The 11,421-nt window shown below is 40.3% G+C and overlaps 2 protein-coding genes across 2 annotated transcripts; one reads left to right on the forward strand and one right to left on the reverse strand.

Moving 5' to 3' along the window:
- Positions 1-602: 602 nt before the first annotated feature.
- On the reverse strand, positions 603-6,242 carry LRRC57 (leucine rich repeat containing 57). Its single transcript, XM_079309181.1, has 6 exons — positions 6,114-6,242; positions 5,272-5,442; positions 4,017-4,152; positions 2,748-3,016; positions 2,100-2,285; positions 603-1,545 (listed from the first exon to the last, which is right to left on the reverse strand). The coding sequence occupies exons 2-6, from the start codon at positions 5,353-5,355 to the stop codon at positions 1,504-1,506; spliced, it is 717 nt and encodes a 238-aa protein (XP_079165307.1). The 5' UTR covers positions 5,356-5,442; positions 6,114-6,242; the 3' UTR covers positions 603-1,503.
- On the forward strand, positions 6,204-10,632 carry HAUS2 (HAUS augmin like complex subunit 2). Its single transcript, XM_079309180.1, has 6 exons — positions 6,204-6,520; positions 6,683-6,775; positions 8,203-8,272; positions 9,049-9,181; positions 9,837-9,945; positions 10,083-10,632. Exons 1-6 carry the CDS (start codon positions 6,254-6,256, stop codon positions 10,230-10,232), a joined length of 822 nt encoding a protein of 273 aa, XP_079165306.1. The 5' UTR covers positions 6,204-6,253; the 3' UTR covers positions 10,233-10,632.
- The last annotated feature ends 789 nt before the right edge of the window (positions 10,633-11,421 follow it).

Consider the following 11,421-nt stretch of genomic DNA (forward strand, 5'->3'; position numbering starts at 1 on the left):
TCCAGGAAAAAAAAAGCTAGTACTTCAAACAGGACTTAGGTATCAAGTAGAAGGAGCTAAAATTTAAAATAAGGGTGGAGGCTTTATTCACTACTCAGTTTGCATGTTCTAATCTGTGGAATCTGTTAGTATGGAGTTGAATAGATTTCTGGTTATACAGGGCCTTGCATTATGGTAACACATAAGGGTTCTTATAGCACTTACCTGGTTATGTCTTGCAAAACAAAGTAGTCTCATAAACACTGTCAGCTATTTCTGTTAAGAAGCTAGTAGTTTTTTTATTTAATAATAGCTGGAATGGGGATTCTTAAGCACAACTGTTAAATGATGAATTTCATCCATCCTTTGTATAAGGAGCTGATGTCCTATAAAACTCTTCTTCTAGGTATTACTATGTAAGAATGGAAATGAGATGGCAACAGTGTCAGGGAAATAAATACCTATCTGAGCATCTCACAAAAGAACCACTTACTGCTAATCATAATTATGGGTGTGATGTTGAAGAGCAGCTGTTACCAATAACTTACAGACTCAAGTAGCTAAGTGAGGACTTTCAGTGACATCATAGTACTACTTAATAAAATGACAACAGTTACACCAAATAAACTTGAACTGATTTTTTGAAAATAATTTACTAAAATATACAAGTACATTTTCCTTTTCAGTATAAGTTACATAATTGCATACATTTTTAGCTCTTTCTAGGTGCTTTTGGTAATAAGGCAGCAGCACTGAGGTGACGACTAAAACCTTCAGCATTGCTCTGTACACAAGGAGTCAGTGCAAGGATATTATATTTTCTAGCAATATACATTTTTACTGAATACACTGAAGATGAACCTAATTTTTATTTGATACAGCTCTAGCAAAAGTGGACTGTAGTGCAATTCTTGCTTATGGGAAAAGAAAGCATGTAGAGTAAAATATAAATTAAGGATGCTCAAACCACAATTTGTTTACTGGAAGCTGTTAATAAAACATTTAACTTAACCACAACTATTTGTGCTTCATTTAAAAAAAAGAAAAAATTACACAAGTTATAAACTAAAATCTTATTTGTAAAAGTTCTCTGCAGAACAGTGCTTACTGCAAGACATACACTGTTTTGGTGATAGAACTTCTATGTGCTATTACAGAAAAATGTTTCCAGAAGAAATAATCCTCTTACAAATCAACAGCCAGCTTCCTGACAAAAGGGAACTGGCAACTTTGAAATGCTTGTTCCCTTTCTCTGTGAAAGAACAAGCCCTGACAAAGGAGAACATGTACTGTGTTAAAAGCTATTGTGGCACAAAAATCAAAACTGGCCCCTGGGCAGGTTCATCAATTCAATACCTATATTCTCTAGTTCAAGTTTATTCAATGTGGTCTTAACAGGCTCTTTCAGACTACTAGAAGAGGAGTACTCTGATCATTTCCTTCATTGATCTTGGTTCAAGTCAGTGAAGCAGATGCTTCTAGTCTAAGTCTTCTTACTGATAATATACATGGTCAGAATAGTGATCATGCAAACTTCTTCTTTGTAGCTGTAAATCGTTCCATGTACTACAAAGAAAACAAAAAAAAAAAAAATCAAAGATTTTTTCAGGAATTAGATGATTCATTACTACTAAAAGCAGCTGAGTTTCTGCTCTCAAACTCAAAAATATTCTGCATCTAAAGCACATTTTTATATCCCAGGCATAACTACTAGAACTTTAATTTCAAACAAAGACACCCAAAACATTTCTGGCATTTGCTGCAATTCAGATTAATGGTCAATCTCCAGTGTTAAGGATGAACTAATACTAAATACTTAACGAATGCTGTAAAATTCAAAGCATTTTTTGTCACATCAAAGTGAAGACATGCTTGTCATTATGAGCTACCTTTCAAAAGATGCTGATGAAAGAACACTGACCCCAAATCCTACAAGGAAGTTATCTTTGAAGAACTCCTGGAGTTGTTTTCAGGTTAGTTATGAATCCAGTAGCAATGCACCACCAATGGACTGTTTAGTGCTTTTATTCACCAGCATAAATGCTTAGTATTCTGAGTAAGGACTTCACCAGGAGTTTATTTTTAAGAAAAAAGAAAAAAGCCCAAAACAAAACACAAACCTTGTCATAACCTTCCAGTTCTCTGAGTTTCTTGATTTCAAAGAGGTTGCCTTCTACTGCAAGCAGTGAGATCTGGGAATCACTGAGGATACTCTGAGGCAGCATGCTGAGTTCTAGACAGTTTTCTTCTAAACGCAAGACTTTGAGGCGTGGACAGTGGGAGATCTGCACTGAGATCTGGGAAATCTTGTGGAAATAAAAAGAGAAATAGGATTTAAATGGTAGTGATCAATGATTATTAAGTGATCTGTTTCTGACTTATACAGAACAACTTCCATATTGTAACTATAAACTGCATTAACAGTAAGTACTTAAAAACAATACATAAGTAACAAATTATCAAAAATCAAAATAACATTTTTTTATTCCATGATGACAAACAACCTACACATCTGTTTATCACATTCCTACTCAAGAACTGTTCAAATAATTTTCTCCATGACTAAATTCAGGATTTTTTAGTTAATCAAATCAGGCAGTTGGATGCATTGGTACACAAATTCTAGTTATGATTCCTCATTTGTGTTATGTCCAGATGGCTTTTAGCTATAAAGTTTTGATGGTCTCATCTTATGTTCCATGACTGTACTAAGTCCAAGATAAACCATGTCCTAAATCTACATTCCCACAACATCTCAGTTACCAGACCTGATTCTGATTCAAATTGAGCTCAATAGCCTGCAGTTCTCCCACAGTGTCTGGGACATTTTGGATCTGGTTTTTTGAAAGATCCACCACATCCAAATGGCGAAGTCCAGAGAGTTGTGTAGGCACAGTCCGAAGCTGGTTTCCAGAAAGGCTCAGGGTTTTGAGAGCTGAAAGTTGTCCAAATGCAGCCGGTAGCTGCCTCAAGTGATTGCCATTCAAGTGTAGTGTCTCCAGTTTTTTCAGTTTACACAGCTCCTCAGGTAAAGCAGCTAGAGAAAAATGACAGAAAAACGTATGACCTAAAGAGCAGTAAACATTCATACCCATTTAATTCAAATAAGCTTCTGCAGGGAGAACAGTGCTATATTAAGTCATTCCTCACTGAATTCCTCCCCAATTTCCAGTGAAGGCACAGATTCCTGCACAGAAACTTCAACCCACAGACAACACGTGCTTTTTAACTATCACCCATAAATGTATTAAAAATAATCTGCAGACAAGGCAGACCTTCAAATCAGTGTTTGGAAGACTTCAGCCTGTCAGTTATGGTCCTTACTAACATTCTGCTGTGTGCTCTATGACACATGAAATACCACAAAATTCACAGCTTCACCTTTGCCCTTTAAAAGTATTACTCAACTTACAGAAGTAAGTTAGGAGATAATTCATACTGTGTCATACCAGCATATAAATATCACCAGGTAAGGTCTGCTGGCATCCATTCATCCCTCTTTCCACCTACACATGTGTATAACCTCTAACACTCCTGAGCTGCACTACAGAGTCAATGAGGTTTGTAAATTACCTTTGTTTTTTCAAAAAGGCAGAAAATACATGCTTAATGTATAAAACCCCAAGTGTTTTCATTGTGATTTTTCCATTATGATGGATGTTTGTTTAATAGAAACAGTAACAACAGATGAATGGTGAGCAACATTGTCTACAGGTCATCTTCATTACTTGGTGCCCTGGGCAAGTACTAAACCATCTGGCTCTGGCAAACCCTCAGGTCAGTCACAGCACAAAACCTCTATGGGTTAAAGCACTCATGTGTCATTGTAAAATTGATAATACACTAAACAGCAACTAGTTTTGTGGAATTTATGATTTAGAGATTTTTATCCTGTACATGAATTCCAAAAATACCAGTTTAGATGACTAAATTCCCCATTTATATCTTGTGAGAGTTAGATAATTAAATTTAGTTTTTGATAAAGAAAACAAGTTATTATTTCAAAAATCAGTAGAGATATTAATTAGCAGGCATACTCAGTTTGTTGTTGTTTAGAGCAAGGCTCTTCAAAATGGAAAATTTTCCAATGAGAGGTGGCAAGAGTTCTATTTTGTTGTTCGACAAGTCTATTGTCCTTAAGTTGCTTGCTAGCTTCTGCAGATCTTCAGGAAACTATTGGGGGGGAAAAAGATACAGCATTTAAAGAGTTGATACAAATTTGAATGTTCAGGTTGTACAATTCAAATTTTAATTGTCTCACTGTTACATACTGTCATATGTATCACAATGTCCAAACACCACGGTGATTCGCAAATTTGTTTAACACATCTTTTTAAAAATATTTTTTCAACTGGGGAGAGGAAAGGGGATATAAAGAAAACACATCTAGAAGGAGTACTTTTTTCATCCAAATAAGTAAAATTAAAAACATTACACTTTCATCCTCTTATGTGCTTCTCTTAAACATGCCTGCCATTTAAAATACTCTACAGCCAGTTAATAACTCTATATTTTAGCAGAGTATGATGTGAAAAGTATTCTGCTTTCCTTTTCAAATAATTATGTAAACCATTTTTCTTATTCTTATTTACATCCTGTATTGAGTCTTGGTACTCAGGTGAATAAAAGAAAAACCTGGCAATCACAATCAAGGAGTCCTGGTGAATAAACCAGTGGTTTTGATCCTCCTTTGGCTTGACAGAGAGAAGAAGTGAAGATGTAGGACAGTGGAAGAAGGTATGTTAGAAAAGGCTGGGAAAATTACTGCAATATTGAGTTATTTTTGGCTATCCTGTGAATTGTTGCTTGACTTATGGGCCAGGACATTCTGTGTTTTTCTAACAGTTGAGTCCAAGTTAAGGTAATTTCCAATATAATAAACTTTTAGGATGCTTGCTGCAAGCTCAATGAACAGCCTGCACAGACTATTCATGTGGCAACAGTTAAATAGAGCATAAGTATGTAAAGGTGACAAATTGTGGAGTATCTTTCTAAGTTACAAGACAGTTATAAAATTCATATTGCCCTCCTCCAAGTTTACAGCTATTTTCTAAAAACACAACATCATAACTAGTATTTATTGAACCTATATGCACTATAAAGCACAGGCTCATAAGCATACAGATAAATCCTCAATCAGAAGACAAGGCAAGCAAAAATGGAAAAAAAGAAATCTTGGAATATTTTCCCTGACTGCTGATAAGAAATACATGTATGCAAGTGCATTATAACAACAAGTGGGAATTTCTCCTCAGAAGTGTCACTCATACACACAAACAGCCATGTCATTACCTCAGTAAGTCCTTTTCCCGTTAGCTGAAACACACCAGTTTTCTGTGCTGTCTCCAGGTGGGCTTTCAGTGCACTATTTCCCATCCTAACAGTTCTCTGTCAAGCACACGGAGCCCGAGCGATGGTGTCAGCCAGTTTTACTCTGGGCTAGAGAACTGCAATCCAAAGTCTCTGTGATAAAGCAAACGGAAAGTCAATTTATGTGCACTGCCCTCAACGCTACAAGCATTCTGACACACCGAGCAATTTCACGGCTGTGTTTTCATCTCCCTCATAACTAAAACCTAGAAGTCTGAAGGTTTACCTAGACTAAGGTGTCTTCCTTACAGCAGTCTGATTACTGAAACTACAACAAGCACAGAACTAACTGGTAAAACTGCGCATTTTCTACATTTTGCCTCTTTCGAGGCCCCGCAGCATAAGGAGATTCTCCACGGAGACGGTGATATCTGTGATATCTGTGGCATCTCCCAGCGCTGGCCTGCCGACAATGCTACTGTGTTATCTGCTTTTTTCGAGACCTTAGCTCTATTTAGAGAACTGACTCCTCCGCCGTGCCTATTAGCAGGCACACGACACCCACCTCGGTAAGGCCAGCGGGGTTTAATCGCAGGGCGCGGGTCACAGGCCCGGGATTAGCGCGGGGCTGGCAGCCGGGCGGTGCGATCCAAGCCTGGGGCACAGCACGTAAACAGCCGCGACAGGCGCTGCGCTGCGCTCCGCGCCGCCCGGCAAGGGGCGAGGCCAGCCCGGACCCGCGCAGGCCGCGGTGCCCCCGCCCGACCCCGCCCGCTGCTCCGCGCCGACCCCCGCACCGCACCGCGGGGCCCGGCCCAACCAACCTGTCCGGGCGCCGCTGGCAGACGCTCCGCGCCGGCGGAGCCCCGGCCCGTCCCCCGCGCTCCGCCCTTCCAGAACCGCCGCTCCGGCAGCGCCCGCCCGGAAGCGGACGCGTGTCAGCGCCGTTCCTGCCCCGCCCGCCATGGCGGCGCCCAGGCGCTCCCTGTCGCTGTGGGACAGCGGGACCCTGCCGCCCAGCCCCAGCCCCGGGCCCCGCGGGGCGGGCGGGCCCGCGCTCGGCTCCGGCTCCGAGCTGTGCGGCGATGCCGAGCTGGAGCTGGACAGCAGCGCGTGCCTCGGCCTGGAGAGCGATGGGGAGCAGGGCGGCAGCGCGCCCTGGGAGCCCGGCGAGCGCTCGGCCGTGTCCGCGCTGCTGGAGCGCTGCGTGGCCACGGGCGCCGTGAGCCAGGTACGGCCGGGACGGCGGGGACAGCGGCACTGTCGCTGGGAATGCCGCTGTGCTGCAGAGCGCCGGAGAGGAGCTGCTTTAAACTGTTCAGAGCCCTTAGGGAGCGTTTGCTGGCTACGTTCGTGCAGCTGACTGCATTGTTTTGTTGTTTTACCTTCAAAGGAGTCCTTGGATTTAACTTCCAGAAGAACACCATGCTTTGCGAAATTCTCAGAGATGGAAGAAATGGTGAACCTGGAAGCTGAAATCAACGAGGTACAGCCTTTTGTCACACTCTTGTCAGTGTACACTCAGTACTTCGATACCTGGAGGTAATACAGGACCCCGATGAAATATCAGACTGCCACGTTGTTTCATGTTTTGAAGGGTTTGTTAACAGTTCAGCTGTTTATTAGTTGCTACCTTTTTCCCCAGTGGACTGAGTTGTCATAAAGAAAACAAAACAATGAAACAAAAGTTTAAGGTGTAAGTAGAAGGATTCAGCAGGCTGCACCTTTGACTAAAGTGTTACCTGAAGTTTCTTGAGGAAACTGGACAATAAGAGTACACAAAAATGTGTCTCTTTATAAGCAGTTTTGTTGGTTAGCAGGTGGTAACCTCAGACATTTTGTCCTGCCTTAATTGGCTGTTGCCTATTGTATTGCATTGGCTGTTGTATTTTGTAATGTTGGTTTACACACACATAGACTGTGAAACTGCTTTGTGAGAGATACAAGTAGGAGAGACATGGGTTTGAAGGGTAGACTGTTCAGTGATTAAGGAATTGGCAGGAGAAGAGCACTGGACACAGCAGAAGGATGGGATACCATGCAGAGGGTCTTGGCAAGCTTGAGAAGAAGGCTCACAAGAACCTCATGAGGCTCAGCAAGACCAAGTGTGGGGTCCTGCACCTGGGTCAGGGCAATCCCAGACTGGAGTACAGACTAGGAGATAGGGAGCAGCACTGTGGGGAAGGATTTGGGGTTTCGTGTGGATGAAAAGTTGCACATGACCTGGCAATGTGCAGTCACAGCCCAGAAAACCAACCCCATCCTGGGCTGCATCCAAAGCAGCATGGCCAGCAGGGGAAGGGAGAGGACTCTCCTCTTCTGCCCTGGTGAGACCCCATCTGGAATACTGTGTCCGGGTCTGGGATCCTCAGGGCAGTAGAGAAGTGAACCTGTTGGAGCAGTTCCAGAGGAGGGCCACGAAGGTGATGCAAGGGCTGGAACACCTCTCCTACAAAAACAGACCGAGAGAGCAGGGATTGTTCAGCAGCCATCCAGTACTTAAAGGGGGCTTAAGGGAAGAGAAGGAGTGACTTTTCCCACAAGCAGATAATGCAAGGACAGTGGGGAATGGTTTTAAAATAAAAGAGATTAGATTAGATTAGATTAGATTAGATTAGATTAGATTAGATTAGATTAGATTAGATATCAGGAAAAGATTCTTTACAGTGAGGGTGGTGAAACACTGGAACAGGTTGCCAAGAGAAGTTGTGGATGCCCCATCTCTGAAAGTGTTCAGGTTATAGGGGCTGTGATTCTGAGCAGCCTGGTCTGGTGGGTGATATCTTTCACACACATGCTCTCCTTATGCTGCCACTTTCTCCCTTTCTACTTCCTCTTCCATCCCAAGAGAGTCATCTATGTCTGGATAAGTATGTTAAAATGCATTTTCATTTGATGTTATTATTGTTGTAGATAAAGCTGAAAACTGAAATGATGCAGTTGGAGAATCAGACAGCAGACATTACTCACCATTTTTACTTAGGTAAGTGCAGTTGTACCGTAGAAAAACCAAGAGTTATTAGCAGCAGACTGATGTTTCATCTGAGTACATGACACTTCTAGAAGTTGTTGCAGCAGTCATCTCTGAGTAACTTGTTAGAGGTGATAGGTGCTTTATTAACACCTAAAGCATGTTTCCATACAATTTGAACTGCCACTCTACTGTCTCGTAGGAGCTCTGTGTGTAACTCATTCTCCAAAACAGTGTGGGAGGTGTGGTCAGCTCCCCAGGGTCAGTGCATCATCAGTTCTGAGATCATCAATAACCATTGTCTCCATGTGCTACTCTGCTTCTTTTCCAGAAACTCAGTGTATTTCTGTTACATCTCTATTCCCCTAAACTTACTACATATTTAATGTAACACTCGGGGAGCATGTGCATTGATTTCTTTATTATTGCACACTTTGTCCCCTATGATTTTACGTGTGCTTAAAAACATTCTAGCTTGCTACTGTTGTGCTAGACTAGTGAAATCTGTTGTGATACTTCAGTGCTATAGTTGATTTCATCTCAAGGAGAATTTACTTAAAACTATAGATAATGTAAAACAATTATATCTGTCTCTAAAAAGTGGGTATTGTGACTTTGAGTGCATGCTGATACTAAATCAGTTGTGCTTCAAGAAAAGCCATTCTGATTAATGTCTCTTGGATGTAAGCTGTCCACTGCAATAGATCAGTATTCTTTCTGTCATCAGGAGAAATTTTGCTCTTGTTTTAGCAGTACAATAGGTTCAACTTTGCAATTTTATTTTATAGGGAAAAAGTGTGAAATTTTGCAAGATATGAACAAGCATCTGGAAGCCATACTGAAAGAGAAGAGGGATCTCAGAAAGAGGTTGATCAAACACAGATGTCAAGAAAGCCTGCCTATTGAGGCTACTTTTCACAAGTAGGCACACAGAAAGTAATTTTTCTTGTTTGCATGAGTCCCAATTAATTTGAACTAACAGACAGTAAACATCATATGCTTTCAATAATTTTTCCACTGGTAAAAATAGACATAAAAATGGTAGCAGAACCTTAGGTAAAAGCCAGTGGTTTACTCATTAATAAATTCATACAAAAGTAGTGATGCATATTTTATGAATATTTACTAAGGTTACTGGTCTTGTCTTTAGAAGTCTACAGAACAAGTTGTGATCTCTTGTTTTAAACAAATGTGTTAGGTGCTGGATTTATTATGCTTCTCCCAAGCAGGAGTTGTTACTTTAGCACTGCATGTTTTCCTTCCATTGTTGCTTGCTTAGAACTAAGCATGAATGATTCCCAGACATGCATAGTGCATGTTTCAAAAGTATAGTCTTTCTTCTTACAGTCTAAAAGTCTAGCCCAGGTAGATTTATTGAAGGAATGGCTATTCACTTCTGTAATTCCTGCCCTGCTTGTTGCTAAGAGTCATATAAGAAGTGTAATTGCAGAAAAATTAATTAGATGGTTACAAACTTGTATAAAACTGACTAAGAAAAGCAAAGCAATGAAAAAAGACTTGTAAGTATTAAACTCTTGTTGTTTAGCACAACTTTTGAGCTTGTCTTTGGTTACAGGAGTATAGTAGAGTTGTTGACTGAGGCTGTGACTTTCATTGAGAAGCTTGAAAGCCATTTGCAGTCTGTGAGAAGCATCCCTCAGATACCTGATATGATGAACAATATGGTGAGTAGTAAAATACTGGAACCAGCTGTCTTCTCCAGGATGAAAAATGCAATGCTGTTCAGTTGTTTAGGTTACTTTTATGTCCTGATAGACTGGCAGGATGTATGGAGACTAAATCCAACCCTTTTCTGTTTCAGGACAACACTTTGTCAAAAACAGAGATGCTTGTGATAGAATTGGAGGAGCTGACAGAGCAAATACTGAAATGGAAAGAACTGCAAAAGGAAGTGTATGCTAGCAATGTATGCAATATTGCTGACTTGGACTTTGGCTTATCTTTAGTCTAACAAATCATTTTCCTCAAGTGGGATGACTACTCAAAAAATTACATTCTTAGCGTCTTCTGTAAAAACTGCTATGTTGATGTCTTTCAATCTAACAGAGACTTTGTAGGTAGTTATATTTCTGTTATTAAGTAACAGTTCTCCAACTATTTACTGAAGAAAAAAGGACAAGGAGCATTAACTCATGGGAAGACAGGATACTGAGAAACCAGTTAAGGAGTTCCTATTTGAAATAATTGGATAAGAGTCCTGTGGAGCCTATATCTTCAATGGAAAACTGTTTTGATTTTTTTTTTTTTTTACACTTGCTATAATATCTTTATTCAGTTTTGTAAACATATTGATAAAACACTGTATTTTGTATGTTGCCATAAAACTTTAATAAAAGCACTAGATTTCAAAGGCTCCGTTTCTTGCTTTTAAATTTGTATAGAAATCCTATAATTAAAATTACAGAGCAAAGTCTTGGGTCCAAGCTTATTCTTCTGTAGGAGTTCCAATCAAGAAATTAAATTAGTTTTAAGTTACAGTTTGTTATGACTGATGTGGTTTTGTGGGAAAGGAGGAAATAGACTTGGTAATATGTGGCAGGTCTATGATTTGCAAACCATGCTTCAGTGATAGTGATAAATTTAGTCTTCAGATTTTCTGTTGCTTGCCCGTTTTTTGGTGTCCCACTTACAATAAAACCCTTGTTCCATTAGTAAGATTAACAGTTTACCAAAACCATTGATTGTTCCAGCTTGTAACCCTCATGAAAAGATGGGTTAGTACAATGTCACTGGCAGGACATCTGTAAACCAGGATTGGTTGGAGTGTTGACTTTGGAGGGTGCCCAGTTTTGTACTCAGGATAAGGAGTAGACTGAAGTGATGCAGATGTATTCCATTCTACTGTTGTATCATTTGTTACGTGAACATCCACCTGTTGATTTCTGTTGCTGAAAAAAGAGCATTTTGCTTTTGCAAAGTAACCACTGGGTGGCTCAGTACCACAAAGTTCACAAGTCTCTCTGATTATTGCATATAAACTTAAAGCAGAATTAAGGAAGAAATCTTTGTCTCTTTGTTGAGCATACCCTATTATGACTTATTCGTATTTGGTCTATTTTATATTTGAACTTTTCTGAGAATCTCATTTTAATCTTTGTGACCATTCTGCAGAGTGTGATGACAGGACATCCCATTTAACA

Source organism: Erithacus rubecula (assembly GCF_903797595.1).
Source record: "Erithacus rubecula genome assembly, chromosome: 6".
NCBI classification, from domain to species: domain Eukaryota; kingdom Metazoa; phylum Chordata; class Aves; order Passeriformes; family Muscicapidae; genus Erithacus; species Erithacus rubecula.